At 46.9% G+C, this 21,373-nt stretch overlaps 8 protein-coding genes across 8 annotated transcripts; 5 read left to right on the top strand and 3 right to left on the bottom strand.

The window, feature by feature from the left end:
• Positions 1–286: 286 nt before the first annotated feature.
• On the bottom strand, positions 287–4,095 carry DFJ58DRAFT_805786 (glycosyltransferase family 2 protein). The gene is made up of 14 exons (XM_041391129.1): positions 3,967–4,095; positions 3,358–3,899; positions 2,998–3,309; positions 2,888–2,966; positions 2,786–2,840; positions 2,205–2,737; positions 2,064–2,156; positions 1,830–2,009; positions 1,401–1,772; positions 1,266–1,349; positions 938–1,216; positions 854–876; positions 720–796; positions 287–661 (listed from the first exon to the last, which is right to left on the bottom strand). The coding sequence occupies exons 1-14, from the start codon at positions 3,982–3,984 to the stop codon at positions 603–605; spliced, it is 2,706 nt and encodes a 901-aa protein (XP_041240037.1). The 5' UTR covers positions 3,985–4,095; the 3' UTR covers positions 287–602.
• An 831-nt stretch (positions 4,096–4,926) lies between these two features.
• On the bottom strand, positions 4,927–6,645 carry DFJ58DRAFT_855008 (WD40-repeat-containing domain protein; the record flags this gene model as incomplete). The annotated part of the gene is made up of 7 exons (XM_041393883.1): positions 4,927–5,484; positions 5,534–5,783; positions 5,842–5,962; positions 6,012–6,130; positions 6,208–6,280; positions 6,338–6,480; positions 6,546–6,645. The coding sequence occupies 7 exons, from the start codon at positions 6,643–6,645 to the stop codon at positions 5,235–5,237; spliced, it is 1,056 nt and encodes a 351-aa protein (XP_041240038.1). The 3' UTR covers positions 4,927–5,234.
• Positions 6,646–8,518: 1,873 nt separating this feature from the next.
• Positions 8,519–10,651, top strand: DFJ58DRAFT_805799 (major facilitator superfamily domain-containing protein). Its single transcript, XM_041391130.1, has 9 exons — positions 8,519–8,706; positions 8,766–8,933; positions 8,985–9,020; positions 9,074–9,119; positions 9,172–9,195; positions 9,244–9,813; positions 9,865–10,110; positions 10,163–10,211; positions 10,271–10,651. Exons 2-9 carry the CDS (start codon positions 8,894–8,896, stop codon positions 10,580–10,582), a joined length of 1,323 nt encoding a protein of 440 aa, XP_041240039.1. The 5' UTR covers positions 8,519–8,706; positions 8,766–8,893; the 3' UTR covers positions 10,583–10,651.
• Positions 10,652–11,298: 647 nt separating this feature from the next.
• On the bottom strand, positions 11,299–11,999 carry DFJ58DRAFT_805803 (uncharacterized protein). Its single transcript, XM_041391131.1, has 3 exons — positions 11,899–11,999; positions 11,497–11,848; positions 11,299–11,440 (listed from the first exon to the last, which is right to left on the bottom strand). Exon 2 carries the CDS (start codon positions 11,763–11,765, stop codon positions 11,526–11,528), a length of 240 nt encoding a protein of 79 aa, XP_041240040.1. The 5' UTR covers positions 11,766–11,848; positions 11,899–11,999; the 3' UTR covers positions 11,299–11,440; positions 11,497–11,525.
• Positions 12,000–12,192: 193 nt separating this feature from the next.
• Positions 12,193–14,320, top strand: DFJ58DRAFT_805807 (major facilitator superfamily domain-containing protein). Its single transcript, XM_041391132.1, is given in 10 exon segments — positions 12,193–12,384; positions 12,444–12,611; positions 12,663–12,696; positions 12,714–12,715; positions 12,751–12,796; positions 12,849–12,872; positions 12,921–13,490; positions 13,541–13,786; positions 13,837–13,885; positions 13,945–14,320. 9 exon segments carry the CDS (start codon positions 12,572–12,574, stop codon positions 14,254–14,256), a joined length of 1,323 nt encoding a protein of 440 aa, XP_041240041.1. The 5' UTR covers positions 12,193–12,384; positions 12,444–12,571; the 3' UTR covers positions 14,257–14,320.
• A 1,327-nt stretch (positions 14,321–15,647) lies between these two features.
• On the top strand, positions 15,648–17,656 carry DFJ58DRAFT_855010 (major facilitator superfamily domain-containing protein; the record flags this gene model as incomplete). The annotated part of the gene is made up of 8 exons (XM_041393884.1): positions 15,648–15,771; positions 15,819–15,854; positions 15,914–15,959; positions 16,022–16,045; positions 16,102–16,671; positions 16,722–16,967; positions 17,029–17,077; positions 17,131–17,656. Coding segments are annotated over 8 exons (1,317 nt in total), but the record flags the coding sequence as incomplete, so codon positions are not given.
• Positions 17,657–18,983: 1,327 nt separating this feature from the next.
• Positions 18,984–19,852, top strand: DFJ58DRAFT_52532 (uncharacterized protein). The gene is made up of 3 exons (XM_041380784.1): positions 18,984–19,140; positions 19,190–19,755; positions 19,817–19,852. The coding sequence occupies exons 1-2, from the start codon at positions 19,089–19,091 to the stop codon at positions 19,708–19,710; spliced, it is 573 nt and encodes a 190-aa protein (XP_041240043.1). The 5' UTR covers positions 18,984–19,088; the 3' UTR covers positions 19,711–19,755; positions 19,817–19,852.
• Positions 19,853–20,994: 1,142 nt separating this feature from the next.
• Positions 20,995–21,323, top strand: DFJ58DRAFT_805815 (uncharacterized protein). The gene has a single exon (XM_041391133.1). It carries the CDS (start codon positions 21,049–21,051, stop codon positions 21,307–21,309), a length of 261 nt encoding a protein of 86 aa, XP_041240044.1. The 5' UTR covers positions 20,995–21,048; the 3' UTR covers positions 21,310–21,323.
• The last annotated feature ends 50 nt before the right edge of the window (positions 21,324–21,373 follow it).

Raw genomic sequence — 21,373 nt, forward strand, 5'->3', positions numbered from 1 at the left:
CACTATGGCACAGCATCTGCCGCAATGCCTTTTCACACTCCGCAGTGTCCGCACCGTTCGTAGGTGTTTTTGTGCCGCATTTTGGCATTGCGGAGTTTCGATTTACACAGTCTTGATGTAATGTTTTGGATAGATTGTCACGTCTGAGGCATATTTCTTATATTGCGGATGATCATGTAGCCCCGGAGAAATTTGTTTTAGTATTCTCTCATCGTGCATGACCATCATGCTGCATTCCAGAATTTTATGTGGTGATCTGACCTTTAGAGCGAGCCTTCTATGCACAAAACTAGCCTCCAGGACCAATAAGTTGGCTATGGGACGAGATCTACCTCGATTTTCTTCAAACAAAAAACATAGCACTGTGTATTATGTTGGGGGGAACCTAAATGCAACATACATACGGATTCCGTGCAGAATTGCGTGTGCTAGAGTCAATGCGCGAACTCTTGGGACACACGGACTCGTGGGACTATCTAGTACTAGGACAAGACATAGCAAAAATACAATATTGAATGTCAATGTTGTAATATCAACGAGACATATAATTGTCTTCATACAAGTCCATATCATATCGCGTCATACTGGGCTTCAAGAAATAATCATTCCCCTGCAAACAAGCGCACGAGCATGTACGTCGTCGAGCCGAGGAAACGAACGACTAAAGAACACAAGTTATCAGTACTAGCGATGATGTGGCGTCAGAAGATTCTGCTTACATGCAAGTCCAGCAACTGAGAAGAGAATGAACGTCATGTACCCGGTTACAGCCGCAGTTCCAGTCCCACTCGTCGTTCTGCCATTTAGAAAGTGTTAGCGAGTGGCAACACCTGCGCCCTCTCAAAATACTCACATTACAGAAGCAGCCAGAAGAGCCTGCAAACCCACGAGGTCAATAAGAGCGTTTCCAATACGAACCTATTTAATGGTCACTCACGTTGCTCAAAGTCCAAACCAGCAATACGTTCGTCCGGAACGTCTTATAATAATCTTCTTGCTGCGTTGTCGGATCAGGCTTGGAATCCGCCTTGGGTGGTTTAGACGACAGAACATGGATAGCATCTTCATACGCCGCATTGATGTCAGTCTCAGCCGTGGGTACTGCTACCTCGACTTCATTCTTGTTGTCCCCCTTGCCCGCGCTGACGACACCGAGATCAGTAGAAACCTTGTTGTCGCCCTTCGTTCCCCATGAGACATCATGGACGTTGGCAAACTGAGGCCTTGTGAACAACTGGAAGCCGTGTTGCAGAAGAGGGACATACTGCATAGACGTTCAAGACCGCAATATACGACGGCGCCATGAGGAGATATTGGACGAAGGACGTAATCATATGCCATGGCTCAAACTTGGACGATCATCAATACGTAACAAGCAAGATAAAAAGATGATAACTCACGAAGATTAACGAGGAGACGATATACAGCCCCAGCGTAGCCGCCAACGAGAACACGACATCTCTAAAGATCGCATTCGAGAATAGATCGCTAGCCTGGATTGCCCGTCCTTCACTCGCCGCTACGCCCTCGATGGCCTTGTATGCAAGCAACAACGCCGAGACAGTCATATAAATCGTGACTATGCCAAACCCGATGAAGGCGAGGGTGTAACCCCATTTTGCGCCTTGCGGCCGATTCCCGAGCGAGAGGAGGAAGCACATGATGAGCAACCCGAGATATAAATAGTTGAGGATGATGTTAAGGACATGGATTTGAGGAACGTAGGACTCGAGCGCTTGGGAGAGAATAATGAAGGCAATATAGTAGTTACCCTAATACGCATGAGGGTCATGATGGTAGTGTAGAGAATGGTACAAAAGGGAGCTTACAAGGGCAAACCAGGCAAATATGAGGTTGTACAGCTGGTAAACCATCTCGATGTGAATCCAGAACTTGCGCATAAATGAATGCGAGGAGCGATACAGGTAGTGGAAATGAACGGTAGAGTGTATGGCGGCAAAGAACGAGCCGTTAAGCCAGCGACGTCTTTGAGAAATTAGCTCAGGGACCTGTTGGAAAGGGTCAGCGTACACCACACCAGGACTTGAAACACTTGGATTGACCTGGTCGGGAACATCAGTCACACCGTAGGCAGATTTGACATAGTGCAGAGTCCACGCTCCCCCGCGCTTTGAGACAAGCTCCCAGCATAATATCTGAACAAATATCAGCCGAGACATCATCTTATTCGACTTAGCACCCACCCGATCCTCGGCAAGATACATGTTTGCTGTGAAGATATCTGCACCTGCACCATGCATCTTCTCGCCCAAAAAGTACTTCTGCAATGGGCCCTCCCCCATCTGGTCATTCTGCAGGGCGATATACCTATATGCGCTAAACGCGCCAGGTAGCACAGTGATATACCCGAACACACTCTCTAACGGCTTATCCAAAATATTCGACATTTTATATTCGAAATTCTGCGCTGCAACGAGTGGGTTGAGAAGATATTGTCCGTACTTGCCCTTCAGAGCGACAATTTCGCCGCATGCGCCGCCAACGTTCGAATTAATGTCGAAGGCTTTCCACAGATGGTAGATTGAGGTGGGGCCGGGCATGGTACCAACATCGAGGAGAACGCACACATTGGGCTGCAGTATTGGACCGAAGGCGTTGAAGAACCAGCGATGGGAGTTAATCTTCTTTTGGTTCTTCTCCTTGAGGCAGAAGATGATCTGTACGGGGACGACACCTTTCTCGGCGCCTTCGATTTTCATTGAAGGAGAGACCGATACTGTGATCGCGTTAAGACTAGATACAGATAAATGACGGTGAGACAAACTTTGCGTGGTATACTCGTATATGTGTGCTGCGACAGGTTTTCCATTGACGATATTCTTCTCTATCATCAATAAGATGACCGTTTGCCAAAATTGAAACGTACCTTCGCAATGCCGTCTTGATATGCCCCCATGGTAGCAATGACACTCAACGTCCGGGAATTGATCTTCGACCGCCCATCACTAACAATACAGACTACAACTTTCTTCCAACCCTCTTTCCCCCCACGTTTTGCTCCGACCTCGTGTGCACAAATGAGCGATATTCTTAATGACACCATGCATTGAACGACAGAATAGCTCCTCGTCTTCATTGTACATGGTCATGACGATGAAAAGCTCCGTCTTTCGTGGAGGATCGTAGTGCACCTGGCGGAGGGTGAACCCAGACTTCATAAAGTCGTTCGGGTCACATGTAGCTGCGGAGTACCGCATGTGGGTGAATTCGCGTTCATTGCGTATCGCGCTCATATCGAGCAGTTTTTTTGGTACTGCGGAGTCGAGCACGAAGTTACCGTGGAAGAGTCTGTACATTGTGAGGAAGAGAAAATAAGATTAAACAATGAACACTCACTCTACCTTCTTGATGGTCTTGTACCGTCGTTGTACGCGCTGCGGTATGTGTCCGTAGCGAATGTTAGTTTCCGAGCGATCATCAGAAACGGCCTCCTGGTAACCTCCAGGCATAGGTGCTGCTGCATAGGGACCATTATGTTGCAGCAGTGGCATATCGCCCAAATCATTGTCCTCACGCTCTACCATCTCATAATCCAGACCAAACTGCGACTGCGGACGTGGAGCGGGTGGTGAGTTATCAAAAGAATTATAGCGGACATGCGGTGTGAAGTAGTCTGTTGGTGGCTGCAGCGGAGGTTGTTGTTGTTGATACAAATCTTGTGATTGGGATGGAGGGAATGGGTTCGATTGAACTTGCGGGGTAATGAATGGGTCCGGGAGGTGATATTGCTGGTTCGGATCGTAGGGTTGGTGTTCAAATTGAGGATTGTAGTGATTTGGCTCATACGAGTCGTACGGTTGCTCTCCATAAGGATTGGGTGTCTCAGATGGGTGAGCGTTGTATCCGTCATTGTAGTGTCCTCGCTGTGCCTCGTCAGCCTGTTTATCATCACGATAAACCAATCTTATTAGGCACTTTGAACAACGACGATGGCAATAAACGCACCTCGTAGTATCTTGACATCGTGTGTGGGCAAGTTATCTCCTATCCGAGCAACCAAATGGAAGAGCTCGAAGAAAAAGGTTAGTAGTCCAGACTTTACCAGAAGTTCTAAGTACTGTGGAAGGCTGTACATAGAGTGTGGGAGTGCTTTTCACAGGCCTTGCACAGGCCCCGCTCTTCCACCGTGACTGTCCAGCCAACCGCAGTGCGCAGCTTCGGGCTCTTGGCTGTTATCTGGCAACAAAACTCGCGCCCGGAGATCCTTCAAGAGAAAATGCAAAGAAAGCTTGGGCCTTAAAAATAACTTACGCGTTGATGCGGTTTATCGGTCAGTGTCTTTTCTATGTGGCAATCACTCATATCTCAAAGTCTTATTTTCAGAAGAGATGCTGTACATGTACGAGCTGCAACTAAGTGATGTGCTGTAGGAACTTGCAAGGCTGAGAATCGCAGCTGTGGTACTCTTCGATCGATGTACAACTTGAAGTTGTCACTTCAAGCTTCATTAACATTACGCAATGTGCAATGTGCATTCAACAATCCTGTGCGACATCGTTATGTAAATTAAAATTCGATTTACTTCTTTCACAGCGGATGTGAGTGAAATTCGCTGCTTGGACAGACTCGGAGCTCTTTCAAGCCAAAGGCGAATCAATTCTAAACATTCACGAACAAATATATAGATCGGTCGCCCATCGTTGTCACAAATAATTTCGTTCTGAATCCTTCATACAATTTCAAGCACGATCTAGAGATCAGCACCCTTGCACATCCTTGAACGTTCAAGGTTTCTCTACATGGACCGGTACCGTTCTCAGCGTGCAGGATTGCAGGGATAAGCCTTCTCCAGAGACGATAAACCAGCGAAGATTCCTTGGCAGCGGTGTCCAAAATGCAAAGGATTAGGGAAGTAGTCATTCGGGACAAATTCACAATGCTCCTTTTCCCCCTTGACAGATGTTTTTCTGTCGTGCTGACCGTGAGGTAGGGGATCCTGATTGCCTATCTTTCAGATCGACTTGCTGCATTAAAGGGTTCAAGCACAGGTTGACAACGCGAGACAATAGGTCAATGTCGGTTAAGGGCCCATTGATTGAAGGATCCTTCATCATCGCGTCGCGTGGTGGTTCAGTAGTCTAGTGAGCACCACAGCAGCGTCGTAGTCATGGGACAATCGCGTGCTGGAAGCTCCTCGCCCTGGTACTGGGCAGTAGAGTCTGGCAACGCTGCCAGCGATTCGACAGCGAGCCTACAGTAACTCAGTCAAGTATTCATACATCACCCGACTTTAAACCCTTCTCCCAAACCTCTATCATGCCTCCTCCCCTCTCACTCAACCCACCGATGATGATCAAGCCCCCTATGGCAATGATCGCATTAACCTTATTCACATCAGTTGTTTCCCTCATCCACTTCGGAGATATATCCAACTTTCCATCCGCAGTTGGGCTACCAATTTCATGGAGGGTGACTTTTCCCATCAATGTGGATGTGAAAAGCGTGCGAGGCCCAATGAATGTCCTGTTGGCGTCTCAGTCCGGATATCGCAGTGCAGCAGTAATACACATACAGAGCAGTGATAGGGCCGTGCCCGACATCCGCCGTGAAGGCTTCATCTTGCTTCAATCCTTCCCACTTCCGCCGTTTCTTTTTGATAGATGTGCCAGATGACACTCCTGACATTTTCTCTCCGCCGGGACCAATCCATACCCGCCCGTCGGCGGTTCCCGCAGCCAAGATGCCAGATGGTGACATGGCAGACGACAATATGAATGGCGGAGACATTGAAACACCTGAAGACTCGGACAGAGGAGACATCCCTGACATAGGAAATATTAAAAAATGAGTGACAGCCAAATCCACCAAAAGTCAAACTACCTAAATCGAATCGTGACAATACAGTCTTTTGGTGAAAATCATGATGCAGCAGCTTAGAGTCGTATCCACCGCTGACAAGTTCACTGGGACGATCGGGAATGAACTTCACCGTTCCACATATCTGCATCACCATGAGCGAAGGATGCATCTGAAACATGAAGGATACAAACATTATCATGACTTGTTTTCATGCGTGATACTTGTTTCGTAGAAAGATCAACGACGCCGATCGTACCAGAGTCCAGACAAAATGCCAGTTGATTGTTTTTTTTGGTTGAGCGAGAGCTGGCTGGTCATGATCAGTCAGAAATATGAAGAATGATGCTATGCCCTCTACCTCGTTCAGCATGTCATCATCATCGGCACCAAGTTCCAACGTCAAGGTCGCGTCAGCCTTCTCAAGGATCATCTTTTCCGTGTCCATAGCAAAATGTAGAGCCTGTATAAGTTTAAGACACGACACGTTTTGTCAGGATCTCAACTGGTTGAGACGTACGTGACGATTGGACGCGACCCACATGTCCCCGAGGCCACCTGCATTGTGTGACATGCATACAACGGACGACACTTCTCCCAAACCTCTGATAGCCTTCACGACCTTCAAAGTCTCTTGATTATATACGCGAACAGATCCGTCATCTGTGGTATGTACAGAGTAAGTCTATATGATCCATCCGAGCATGAGATTCGATAGAAGCCCACACCTGAGCCTGCAAAGAAATGATCCGATGATCCTTCGGCAAGACATGAGATCGGCGCGGACGTTTTCAGTGTTTGTCGGCAAGTGTATGGTGTCTCCTCCATGATGAGCCAGTGATGAGCGCGAGCTTAAACAAAGTTCAAGTTCAAGCCATCCGGACTCCGCATTAGGTAAAAAATCATCCTCGCAGGCAGCTGAGGCTCCATGCAACTTGCCGAAACTCGTTGTTCAGCAACTTTACTGGCAGTGAGTTACAGCAATAGAATCTCGGAACGATCAATCACCTCAACCACTTCAAATATGGTGACTACAAGTGCCACTCCAGGAGCTCCAACTTGAAGGTGCTCGGTGACCTAAAGCAACTGCTTTGCGATAATGTCGAGGTTTAAGTTGCAGGTCAGTTCTGATTGCAAAATGTGATAACTGAATTTTTTATGACAATACTTATTTGTTACCCTACAGGCATAGATGGTGCATCCCCTGCCTTCTGACCCTTGAATAAGTCGAATGCTGATTTCCATCAAGTGGATGACATCCTTAGAGGAAAGTTCGTGGTATGCTTCTTGCTGAATCCGTCCTTGTCAATGTTTGATTTGTTAACCGCAGTCCAAAGATAAGTTTCTAGGCGCCGCTGCCTCAGAAGGGTTTGGATTTTGTAGTGTGATTTTGTACGTCTTATTGCCACCCCCGATTCGCTGTCATGATACAAGTTACGTTGCAGTGGCTGGGATATGCACGATTCAGTCTACACTTGGGAACTGGCCATATATAAAGAGAACGGTTACCGAGACCTAATGGCTTCGATAAACCTATTGGCATTTCATCGCATACCTCGGGAAAATAACGTGCCCTTTTCCCTTGTGTCATTCTTTGATCCGAAGACTTTAGCGCCCATTTGTGCGGATCCTAGAGGCGCTCTGCACGACTACGCATGATATGGAATGCATTTTTGGTGTGGAGTTTGAGCCGAGCAATCTCAGCCAGTCATGCGGTGCTCTGAATGAACTCATGAAGCTTTAATTTCAAAGGTGCGTCCGTGAAATTTATCGTCTACGAGACGTGATTCAAAGGGATTTATTTAAAGATCCCTGAACCCGCGGCTCAAAAGCGCTTCACTCAGTTGCAGCCATTCACTTCTGGAAGTAAGCAAAGTAGCGGTTTTTGCGTATTCGCTGATCATAAGTCAAAGCAGTGTATGGATATAGCTTACTGTGTAAGAATGCGCTGTTCGATGAGAGCATGAAGTTTGGCATAGACATCATATTGAAGGACATCGTACGATGATTTATTCACTATAACATCGATGAGAACTGACTCCTGTGCGGACACCGAAGCGGGTCCAGGTGTCCTCGAGACTGCGTTCGCTTATTCATCGGCTATGAATAGTGGACAATATCCTGAGAGTGAAATACGAGCAGCTGACCCACTTGCCGAGAGACTGCCGCGAAGGAAAAATCCAGTTTACTGATTGCGCACGATAACTCAGTACAATGATAACGCCAACGCCAACGCCAACGCCAACGCCAACGGAGCAGCAAGAGAGCATTCCACAACGAACCTCTTCGTTCCAGTAGTCACTCATACTCGATATCGGTATATTTTTGCTTGTAATCTTTGCTATCTGCACCCATCAAGAAGGCTGCAGTCAAAAGTTCATCCCGGTGTCTACCTCGGTGATCCTTCTTAATCATTGGAACCAGTAGGAGTGATTCACCCAAATCCACTCAAATCCACGGTAAATTTGCGTTAATTGACAGCCTTGTATATTGACGGTAATTGACACAGGTAAATCCTTAAGCCTCAGCTGGGCGCATTGTGAATTTACGCCGTGCATGTGAATATCGGAACATTCGGAATTCGCCGTACACTAGTTCCTGTGAAGAAGCATCCATTTGTCAACGTTTTCGTATGTTCAGTCAGCTTGTCTCCCATGATGCATGATGCACGAGATCTCGGTGGTCCCATGCCGTGCCTGATAATAGCACGAGCTCTAATATCACTACGAATGAATGGCGTTTCTGGCATTCGGACTTCCGCTCTGAGTCGTGGCCCACTCTTCCGAGTCAACTTCACGACTTTGTTACTCAAATACCTACACTAGTACTGTGGTCTTTTTCGAATAGGTAAGTTTACATATATTAATGGTCAGGTCTTACAGAATACTGGTACGTTCCTTCCACTGCATGAGCCATGAGCTCTCCCACTGAAACAATGGTCAATCCAGCAGCAGTTCAGTCTACTCCGTCGTCGCTTGTCCCAGCGCAGACGGATCCGACATCCTCGAAAGACTTCCGATGTCTTCCTATTCCGAGACGACTCCGCTATGACCCTGATAAGCCTTTCCACTTCGGAATGCTGCTCAATGTATCTTTTGGCATAGGCAGTACTTTAAGTAAGCCATGACATCAGGACGTTCATGGATACGTGTTTAACTTCAATGCAGTTGTCGCCAACCTATATTATTGTCAGCCAATTCTAAGTACGTTAGCTTTCGCAATTTCGATTTGTTGTCTTGACGTGTATGTCTCAAAGTTCAATTGTCGGCCTCTTTCCATGTCACGTATAACGAGGTGGCAAGGTGTGAATAGCCAAAAGTCTAACTGAGATCAATGGATTTAACATTCGCACAGAATACCAACGCTAGTTCAAGCTGGGTAAGGTTCTACAATCCTTACACATGGCTATTGTTAACCATGAGTAAGGTTTGGTATCGGTCTCCTATTCATAACGCCACTCGGCGACATGCTTCGCCGGCGCCAGTTGATATTGCTCTTGATTGTGTTTCCAACTACCTTAACAATAGGACTCGCCATCACAAACAACCTCTTGGTGTTCGAGATAATCTCCTTTCTGATTGGGTTGACGTCTGTCTCTCCTCAAATTCTCATGGCACTGGCTGCTGATCTCGCTCCTCCCGCCCGTCGTGGATCAGCTATTTCAGTTGTCCAGTCAGGTTTTCTGCTTGGCATCCTCATCGCACGTGTACTGTCTGGCTTAGTGGCCAATTTCACGAGTTGGCGAATTGTGTACTGTATGTCTATTGGCGTCCAGAGCGTTGTCCTGGGTGGTGCATACATGTTGCTTCCGGACTACCCAGTGAAGAACCGTGATTTATCCTACTTCGGGATATTTCGTTCCATGGCGAAATATATTGTCACCGAACCTCTCGTCAGCCAGATCATGTTAACAAGCTGGTCTGCCAGCGCATGCTACACCAATTGGTGGGTGACCCTCACGTTTCTACTCGGCGGACCGCCATATAACTACTCTACGTCCGTGACACTGTCTTGTTGCCTACTCATTTGCTGACAAAATAGCGTTAGGGTGATCATCGGCTTGTTTGGCCTTGTTGGAATGTTGGGTGTAATTGTCATACCATTCTTTGGCCGTCTGCTCGATCGGCTTGTGCCATGGTGGTCCGTTATTGTTTCGACTGTGTTTCTTTTGGTGTTCCAAGCAGTACAAACTGGGGCGGGAGGTAAAAACATCGCCGCGGTCGTCATCTCTTGCTTTGGATTAGACATGTTCCGCCAAACTCAATCCATATCACTCTCTACACTAATGTTCAGGTACAATATCATGTGTTTTGCAGTTCTGCCATAATGATTGACAATAAACCAGCATTTCGGAGACTGCGCGCTCGCGTTTGTACGCATTGACGATCATATCAGTGCGTTAGTTCACATTTTCTATTATGAATCAGCCGGATGATTCAACGGGCTGTCGCAGGTTTTTCTGGGTCAAATTACAGGGACGTCCGTTGGGACTGACGTCTTTGTTGGATATGGCTGGCGTGCAGATGCTGTGCTGTTCATGGCCATGTATGTCTTCCAGCTCGTTGTGCTTATCCTTAGAGGTCCCCATTGTCCCCGGAATCGCTGGTTTGGTTATGAAGGCGGGTTGCAATTCTGGAAGATCTTGCCGTCCAAGCAGTCCCAACTAGTTGCGAGCGACGACCCTGAGAACGCAGAATGTGGTCAGCTGGCTGTAGTATGCAGCGAGAAGGGGGATGCCAAAGGGGGCGCTGAGGAGTTCCGCTAGTCTGAAAAAATCTCGAGCCGAAATTTGACACTAGTACTGAACATTATATACTGCTAGCTTAGCTTAGAGGCTGTAACATACAAGTAACATACAACACTTGATCGACCTGATCACGCAATATCATCAGTTCACCAACTTTGTACAGTTGTTCCATGGTAAATTACTCATAAAAATTTGCTCATTATTGGGCACTATTGCTATCACTCGGAGGTTTTTCCAAACTTTGATTCTTGGCGTACCACATGCAGTTCCTCTAACGCAGCTAACAGAATTCGTGCTGTTCCAGATTGATGTTAAATTTGTACGTATATCACCGGAAGCTTCAAGCAGATTTTTACATGCTGCCGTTGGCGATTGGAGCCACGGAACGACCCCTCGCTAAAAGCTGCTGTCTATGCGCTTGCAGAATCGATCACGCAGTGCACGGTAGATCGGTCCCATGACATGTGGATATCTATCCAGTACTCGAGCTGTTCGTATTGTGTGAAAAATCTTCCTCTTAGAGATCTACAAGTTCCGGCACGCCAGGGCGGTAACTTAGAATCGTCCAGCAACTTTAGAGCAATAGAATCCCGGAATTATCAATCACCTCGACCGTCACTTCAGATATGGCGACTATGAGTGCCACTTCAGGAGCTCCGTAGTCAATCGATGACCTAAAGCAAGTGCTTTGCGATAATGTCGAGGTTTAAGTTGCAGGTCGGTTATGATTGTAAAATGTGATAACTTGATGTTCACAACAGTACTTATTTATTACCCTACAGACATAGATGGTGCATCCCCTGCCTTCTGACCCTTGAATAAGTCGAATGCTAATTAACATCTCAAGTGGATGGTGTCCTTAGAGGAAAGTTCATGGTATGCTTCTTGCTGAATCCGTCCTTGTCAATGTTTGATTTGTTCATCGATGAAAGCTGACTCCTGTGCGGACACCGAAATGGGTTCAGGTGTCCTCCAGACTGCGCTCGCTTATTCGTCGGCTATGAATAGTGGACAATGCTGTCCTGTCGCAGAAAGTGAAATACGAGCAGCTGACCGACTCGCCGAGAGACTGCCGCGAAGGAAAAACCCAGTTTACTCGTGGCGCGCGATAACTTAGTACATCGACAATGTCAACGCCAACGCAGCAGCAAGAGAGCATCCACAACAAACCTCTTCGTGAGTGAGAGCTTCTGCTGTCCATCTTTGTTCCAGTAGTCACTCATACTCGATATCGGTGTATTTTACTTGTAATCTTTGCCATCTGCACTCATCAAGAAGTCAAAAGTTCGTCCCGGTCTCTACCTCGGTGATCCTTCTTAATCATCGGAATCTAGGAGTGATTCACCCTGATTCACCTAAATCCACTCAAATCCACGGTAAATTAACGCTAATTGACGTCAGCCTTGTAAATTTACGGTAATTGACGCAGGTAAATCTGAATGCCTGCACATTGTGAATTTACGCTGCATGTGAATGTCGGAACATTCGGAATTCGCCGCACACTAGTTTGGCCTAATCCCTGTGAAGAAGGCAATCAAGAAGCATTCATTTGTCAATGACGTTTTCATATGTTCAGTCAGCTTGTCTCCCATGATGCATGATCTCGGTGGTCCTACGCCGTGCCTGATAATAGCACGAGCTCTAACATCGCTACGAATGAATGGCGTTTCTGGCATTCGGACCTCCGCTCTGAGTCGTGGCCCGCTCTTGAGTGGTCATCGACATCACGACTTTGTTACTCAAATACCTACACTAGTACTGTGGTCTTTTTCGAACAGGCAAGTTTATGTATATTAATGGTCAGGTCTTACAGAATACTGGTACGTTCTTTCTGTTGCATGAACCATGACCTCTCCTGCTGAAACAATTATCAGTTCAGCAGCAGTTCAGCCTACTCCGTCGTCGCTTGTCTCAGCGCAGGCGGATCCGACATTCTCGAAAGACTTCCGATGTCTTCCTATTCCGAGACGACTCCGCTATGACCCTGATAAGCCTTTCCACTTCGGAATGTTACTCAATGTATCTTTTGGTGTAGGCAGTACTTTAGGTAAGCTATGGCATCAAGACGTTCATAGATACGTGTTTAACTTCGATGCAGTTGTCGCCAACCTATATTATTGTCAGCCAATTCTGAGTACGTTAGCTTCGCAACTTCTATTTGTTGTCTTGACATGTATGTCTCAAAGTTCAATTGTCGACTTCTTTCCATGTCACGTATGACGAGGTGGCAAGGTGTGAATAGCCAAAAGTCTGACTGAGATCGGCGAATCTAACATTCACACAGAATACCTACACTAGTTCAAGCTGGGTAAGATTATACAATCCTTACAAATGGCTACTGTTAACGATGGGTAAGGTTTGGTATCGGCCTCCTATTCATAGCACCACTCGGTGACATCCTTCGCCGTCGCCAGTTGATATTGCTCTTGGTTGTGTTTTCAACTACCTTGACAATAGGACTCGCCATCACAAACAATCTCTTGGTGTTCGAGATAATCTCCTTTCTGATTGGGTTGGCGTCTGTCTCTCCTCAAATTCTCATGCCACTAGCCGCTGATCTCGCCCCTCCTGCCCGTCGTGGATCAGCTATCTCAGTTGTCCTGTCAGGTTATCTACTTGGCATCCTCATCGCACGTGTACTGTCTGGCTTAGTGGCCAACTTCACGAGTTGGCGAATTGTGTACTGTATGTCTATCGGCGTCCAGAGCATTGTCCTGGGTGGTGCATACATGTTGCTTCCGGACTATCCAGTGAAGAACCGTGATTTGTCCTACCTCGGGATATTTCGTTCCATGGCGAAATATATTGTCACCGAACCTCTCGTCAGCCAGATCATGTTAACAACCTGGGCTGCCAGCGCATGCTACACCAACTGGTGGGTGACCCTCACGTTCCTACTCGGTGGACCGCCATATTACTACTCCACGTCAGTGACCCTGTCTTATTATCACTCATTCGCTGACGCTGTCGTGTCAGCATGATCATCGGCTTATTTGGCCTCATTGGAATGCTGGGTGTAATCATTGTGCCATTCTTTGGCCGTCTACTCGATCGACTTGTGCCATGGTGGTCCGTAGTTGTTTCGACTGTGCTTCTTTTGATGTTCCAAGCAGTACAAGCTGGGGCGGGAGGTATAAATGTCGCCGCGGTCATCATCTCTTGCTTTGGATTAGACGTGTTCCGCCAAACTCAATCCATATCACTCTCCACGATGATGTTCAGGTACAATATCGTGTTTTGCAGTTCTACCATACTGATCGACAATAAACCAGCATTTCGGAGACTGCGCGCTCGCGTTTGAACGCATTGATGGTCATATCAGTGCGTTAATTCATATTTTCTGTTATGAATCAGCCGGATGATTCAACGGGCTGTCGCAGGTTTTTCTGGGTCAAATTACAGGGACGTCCGTTGGGACTGACGTCTTTGTTGGATATGGCTGGCGTGTAGATGCTGTGCTGTTCATGGCCATGTATGTCTTCCAGTTCGTTGTGCTTATCGTTAGAGGACCCCATTGTCCTGGGAATCGCTGGTTTGGTTATGAAGGCGGGCTGGAATTCTGGAAGATCTTGCCGTCCAAGCAGTCCCAACTAGTAGCGAGCGATGACCCTGAGAACGCAGAATGTGGTCAGCTGGCTGTAGTATGCAGCGAGAAGGGGGATGCCAAATGGGGCGCTGAGGAATTCCGCTAGTCTGAAAAATTCCCGAGCCGAAACTTGACACTATTAATGAACATATTATATACCGCTAGCTTAGAGGCTGTAACATGCAATACTTGATTGACCTGATCATGCACTATCAGCAGTTCACCAACTTTGTACAGTTGTTCCATGGTAAATTACTCATACATTATTGGCGAGTTGTTGAAGCCACGGATTCCGGAACAATCCCTCGCTAAAAGCTACTGTCCATGTACTTGCGTCGCTCACGCAGTGTACGGTAGATCGGTCCCATGATAATGCGCGTGCATATCGAGTCGCGGAGGTTTATATTTTGCAATCTGTCACACCTGCGCTCATACATATGGCCGATAACGAATCACGACTGCAGTCGTATTTTTGTAAGACTTGTGTACTGTGTTTTATAAGGACTAACAGGTCACGATCATAATTCCAGCTATGGACCAGCTTCAAATGTGAGGCCACTACTAGGATCTGTGGTATGCGGTAAAAGAGTTGAATGTCAACTCGCATTCCGGTTCAGTACTATGCTCTTGAGTCTTGACACATAAGTAATTTAAGAGTCTCCAAGTTTGAGACCACACTAAATATAAGTACCGGTTCTTGAAAGTTGAAGCACATGAGAGAATGGTATCTCCTAGTATTTGAACCATTGATCAGGCTTCAAGCTTCAAGCTTCAGTACTTGGTAAAGCGTAATAGTGCACACATTCTTAGCACTGCGGAAACTTTGCAGTTGGGCCAGTTTCAACAATTTGTTGTAATATTAACATGATTGAGTCTTGGTTCGCACTCAATATTAATGTCGACGCTTCAAGTCGTTCGGAGTGCAGAGCTGTCGCCATGCCGCAGCTGGTTAAACCCGTGAGAGCAAGAGCTTAGCGCTTAGCACTGGCGGCTGGCGTACTTACCAATCCCAAGGACGGACTTCCGTTGCATTTACGTACTTACGGTGAGTTGCTGACTCGGACTGTCACGGTTGCTGATTGAAGTCGGAATTTTCATATCTGTTTGACAGAACATTACGGCCGGTTTACAAGCCTTCATAAGGTCGTCATGTGTACGAAAGGGCGGGCAGCTGTGTGTTTTCCCTCGTCGATTTCTCGGCCGTTTGGGTTGTGCCCTACACTCAAGTGTGTAGTTTCTTTTTAGTTTTTTTATATATTTCCTAAACTCACTTTTGCACCTTCCGTATACACCATATGACTTAGCCGCCGGTATCACTCCCAGTGCTTCTCGTCATCTTGCGTATCTTGATACCTATCACAGTCCCTGTCGTAGCCTACCTCAGAGCTGTTCCTAACCGTTGCTCAGACTCACCCTAGTCTTTAATGTCTCCCTCCAGCACTGAGAAAATAGGGGCACACTACGAGTCTCCCGAAGCAACTGCCGAAGTCCGCTGAAGAGAGTTGGCCCAGAAAAGATTTTGATCTTATACCGATCCCGAAAAGGCACCAATACAATCCCATCAAATCTTTTCACTTTGGCATCTTGCTCAACGCTTCCTTTGGATTTGCTAGCACATTCAGTACGGATTTCTTGGTAGACGGTGAATAGATGCTAATAGCAAGACAGCTGCCGCTAACTTGTATTATTGTCAACCGCTGTTGAGTATGTTGTTGCGGAGAGTTATTGGCTGTGCGTATCTCTGATCTGAAATTCGCACATAGTCGAGTTTTCGAAATCGTTCGATGTAACATATGAAGAGGTTTCACGGTGTGTTATTTCATCCGTTTCAACGAATCTGGGCTAATAGTAAGTGTGGTTCTGTTATCAAGTATCCCCACCCTCGTTCAAGCAGGGTAAATAAACTTATCAGTTTCCGATGGAACGTTCACGACTCATTGTCGTGGTCCAGGTATTTAGTGGGATTGATTTTGGTATCCCCCCTCGGCGACCTTGTTCGACGCAGGCAATTGGTGTTACTGCTGGTTATGACATCTACTACTCTTACGATAGGTTTGGCCGTGACCAAGAATGTGCAGGTTTTCGAGACCTTGACCTTCTTGATCGGCGTTGCAAGTGTCACTCCCCAGATCTTGATGCCTCTAGCCGCAGACATGGCCCCACCTGAACGCAGAGCGTCTGCATTGTCTGTGGTACTCTCAGGTCTCATGCTAGGCATCCTGATCGCTCGTGTCTTGGCTGGGGTCATAGGCAATTTTACAACCTGGCGTGCAGTCTACTATATGTCAATTGGTGTCCAATCACTCGTTCTCATCGGCGCCTACCTGATGCTTCCTGACTATCCATCCAAAAACCGTGACTTGACCTACTTCCAAATCCTATTTTCGATGGCCAAGTATGCTGTAACGGAGCCACTTGTGATACAGGTGGCCATTATAAATATTGCATCCAGCGCATGTTTTAGCAGTTTTTGGGTCACTCTCACCTTCCTTCTCGGAGGTCCACCTTATTACTACTCCACGTACGCACATGTCCTGACTTTTTACCACCTGAACTTGAGACCATTTTCAGTCTCATAATTGGTCTCTTTGGTCTCGTTGGCATGCTGGGCGTGATCCTTGGACCTTTCGCAGGACGTCTCATCGATAAGCTGGTTCCTTGGTACGCAACTTTGATAGCCACTAGTGTGCTCCTAGTTTCCCAAGCTGTGCAGACTGCTGCAGGTGGGATCAATGTTGCAGCTGTCATCATCGCATGCTTCGGGCTTGATATTGCGCGTCAGGCCCAGCAAGTGTCTATGACCACTCGGGTCCTGAGGTCAATATATTTGTTTTTCTGTGAAGGCAACCGCTGTTGACTCACAGTAATCATACCACAGCATATCTTCCGCAGCTCGTGCGCGCTTAAACGCCATTCTCATTCTATCAGTGAGTTCCGCAGTGAGTTATTAATCGGAGTGTTGTTAAGCAAGACGTCCCAGCTGTTCATCGGGCAGGTGATGGGCACGTCTGTTGGCACCCAAGTTTTCGTGCAACACGGATGGAGAGCGTGTTCACTATTGATGCTAGCGCTGCAAGCCTTCCAAATTCTAGTTTTATTGCTCCGCAGTCCACATTGTTCCCGAAAACGTTGGTTTGGCTATGAAGGGGGACTCGAGGCACGCCAACGTGTTGTCTTGGAGAGGGAAAAATCACGGGGGTAGCGAGGGGAAAAAAGTGGAACACGATCCAGAGGCGCAGATGGAGGTTCCGATGCAAAATAGCGAAAGCCTGCAGTCCGGTACATAATAGATGCCTCGAGGCGCGCCAACGTGTTGTCTTGGAGAGGAAGAAAATCACGGAGTGGCGAGGGAAAAAAGTGGAACACGATCCAGAGGCGCAGATGAAGGCACCGATGCAAAATGGTGATGCGGCCTGATACATCATAAATACCAAAAGTAGAGGATGGAGCGTATAGTCACCGTCACTGAAAATTATTTAGCATAGATAACTGGATTTTTTTTTGGGATTGGCTTGTAGTCACAAATGCACATCAAAGCCGGATATGATGTTGGATTGCTTGTGAGTGTTTCAGGCATGAGTCAACCACGGGATATTCCCCAGGCAGACTGCCAATCAGAGAAAAAAAGCACAATCCATCTGTTGTTGGAACCGATTTGGTGGCGTCGAAGTACGACATGAGGCAAGTCGGGATTTCGTACAAATACTTATCATCACGGAGCCAAAAAAAACTAGTTCCGAGCTTTGTACATTGTACGGTCTCGGCCATGTACATGAATTGATAAAAGAGTACTAGAATAGCCGCAGAGATATTGGGGTGTCTGGCATACTCCACAGTTTGTGGGGCAGGACTTCCGAGAGAAGAAACCCGATTTAACGGATAAAGGCTTCTCGCGTACCACGCCGATAGATGGCAAGGGTGACTACATTGAACGCCATCAGTACACAATGATTACGCCGCACTTGCCACGGGTGCCTGCATTTCTGGAAACTTCTCGGTTTTTAAACCATAAAGGTGAATGATACATCGTGGCTAGATGCGTCTTAATTTGAATCAAGGTACATCACCTTGTTTTGTGCAGTTTCTGCGGCAGATAATGGTCCAAGAATGCGCGGAAAGGGAGATTGGGACAGGGAGCAAAACGATGCATACGTGTGTTCAGAGAAAAAAAGGGGAGGAAGCCAGTGAACCCTGCATGCATGCAGGATTCAGCTATCATGTCGAGAGATGATGAAGCATAATGCAGCTTTGGGCTTGGATGCCGCTGAAAATAGTTTTTTCAACGGAATATTCGATGGTAAACTCTGATTGCAATTTAAATTCTCCACCTTCAAAGTGAACTGGGCAAAGCTTAATTGGTTCCGGGTTATTTGCGCATTCGATGAAGAGAACACACCTTCTGAGAAGACACATAACACTAGGGTGTGAATCTGCATTGGTCGAACACATATTGCATGGTCGAGCACGTAAGGTATTGGTTTGGGGTCAGTGTTCGCAATACTAAAGCAGCGAATCCCTGAAGTATAATTAGGCACGTCGATTTAATGAAACCTAAATCTTCCCCCAATGGACAGCAGGCTGTCTAGACGGTCTACGAACTTTTCAATCGGCGGTCAAGTTGTAAATTCGTGACTCACCTTATCTCAAACATGAGAGCTTGTTTTAAGTTTCCTACTATTAGTATCAGAATCACGTTCACACGTACCAGTTGTGTCAGTGTATCATAAATTCGAAGGCTCACTTTATCCCAAACATACAAGAACCAGTTCTACCAAAGTTCTAATCTCCCCAGGCCAGCCAGACCTTTATAGGCGAAGGAAGAGTCTTTCTAATCCCATATTTAAAGGTATACATACTATAGTTTACAGTGACATACTTAGTGAGGGACGTTTATAGATAGGATTTGTCAGCTAGGGAACACACACGTACTAATGCATTATGCATTGCACTAGGTCACTCTCTGGCATGTCCGGCCAAACAGAAAGTGAAGGTGAATCTGGTTTTTCATGGGAAGCAGGGTCTCATCTGTTGGGCCTCAGTGAAACCGAATTTGGTCCTCCGCATCACTCCCATAGACGTGAATGCTACCTTGGAGCTCCGCCAGTCAGTTTTATGGCCCAGTCTTTCAATCGCAGATGTTCGTCTCGCCGAAGATGACAGTGGTGTTCATTTTGGAGCCTTCGTGCCACAGCACGAAAAGCCCGTCGCCGTCATCTCGTTATTTGACGAACCCTTACCGGGACAACACCTTGTGATATGTGGGAATGATAGCCCTTCCCAGATAAAGTCTGCGCGCTTTCGTAAATTTGCCTGCGATCTGATGCACCAGAATCGAGGCATAGGGACCCACTTACTTCTATATGCGGCTGAAGCTGCTCGATCGACGCTGGGCGCAAGCATCATTTGGTGTGATGCCCGGACATCGAGCAGTGCCTGGTATAAGAAACGTGGAATGATCGAATTTGGTGACCCGTTCTATAAGGGAGATGTGAAGTATATCCGGATGAAGATGTCCTTGGACGCAGATACTTGCAAGACCAGTGCGTATAACGCCATTTAGATGTGCGATAGTGCCGGGCCGTGACTAAATGATAAGCATGATTTGGTACGCCATATTCTCCGCATCGATATACAGGTGATGAACTCACGTTGACAACCATTGACAGAAAGCTTGTGTCCACGATAATTGCCGCATCTGACGCATTGCGCTCATTGTCTTCGTTATGTATCTTTGTCATTTCGTGACGAATAGAGGCACAGCATAGACCCAAGCTTCCCTCCGCATGATTATCCCGCATACCGGATCAAGCCTGACCTTCTGGCTAGCTCCGCCGTGTAATGTTGGAAGATCTTACCTCATTTTGCGCCGGCCACTTGGCTCACCCGATGACTTCGACAACAGGAAAGATACTGAAAAGTTCCACGTGTCTCGCATCAAGCGCTTCTATAAGCTTCTGTGCGTCAGAAATACCTCTTTTTGGGGGGCGACCTGGCGGACTATTAAAATTTCATAGACAAAGCGAATGACGTTGGAGGGCCACTCCGACTTCCAAGTATACTGCACCTGTAATTCGTGTGTACTCACTGCCTGGGGCCAGTACTGTGATAATGTTCAGTATGCCTCACCATTTTCGGTGTGACCCTGGAGATTCTAGCTCTGAAGGTGCTGCATTCGGTGAGCAACGTGTTCAACCTAAGTATTCGCCGTTGCCACGAGGTGTCTGATCGACTATCTCATGCAATACTACAGTAGACGGCAGTTAAGCTGATCTAAGCATGCAATTATACTAGTGGCAAACCAGGGCCATACAATGTCGGTATCCGATACGTGTGACTTTCGTATAGAAGGATCGGCCAATCTTCGTCTATGCACCATCTAGGCCAGACACGGGGAGACTAGTGCTAGGTTGGCAGTTCGGATCAAAATAAACAAAAGAGAACTAGTATCAGCAGTGGCCCTGAGTTTTCTTTTGCCTTATGACGACGTGCGGCTTTTGTATTCGCGATAAACGGGTGTCAGCGTGGCCGTCGGCTGTGCCGCTAAGGGACGGTACTTCCTCTTAATATCACAAACTCAGATTGTTGACGGGCTGATATCGATACCTGCCGTTTGTTTTCCTTATGCGTCAGTGCAATCTCGATCTTTCCGACAGAACGTCAGAGAGTGTCAGCTGATAATTGTGTTTTGTGTAAAGTAATTGTTCGTGACGATGGGAGGAACGCAAGTTCGGATAGACACTGCGCCCACGAGATATCAAGCTGTGATATATAAGAACTTCTGATGTTGGGGCAACGCCATTTCATCACCCCGTTTCTTACCTGTTCACGTATTCCTTGGCAGCTGGTGCTTGCTACGAGTGCGACGGTTTGCCGTGCCCCTCCGGTTCTATTGTGTTCTATGAGTCCAAATCTTATGGGTGTCGTCTTCGTTCAAATTTGTCACGCCTGGATTTGGTTCATAGCCAATACAGTAGACCGGAGGTCACGCCTTCCTTTGCATTTCATGCTCACCAATTGTCCTCATTTTTTTTCTGGTTTACTACTGTGTATGACCCAACGCGTACACGCAATCTTACTCAACCCATTGTCAACAAGCTTGGCACGAATATTTTTCTACCATCCCCCTTCATTTTCTAACAAACGCCCCAACAAACACTGACGCCAAGTGATCCTCGGAGTACATTTATAATATATATGCATAAATGATATCTCCGAGCCTTTAG

Source organism: Suillus subalutaceus, assembly GCF_016647625.1.
Source record: "Suillus subalutaceus strain FC151 chromosome Unknown DFJ58scaffold_114, whole genome shotgun sequence".
Lineage (NCBI taxonomy): Eukaryota > Fungi > Basidiomycota > Agaricomycetes > Boletales > Suillaceae > Suillus > Suillus subalutaceus.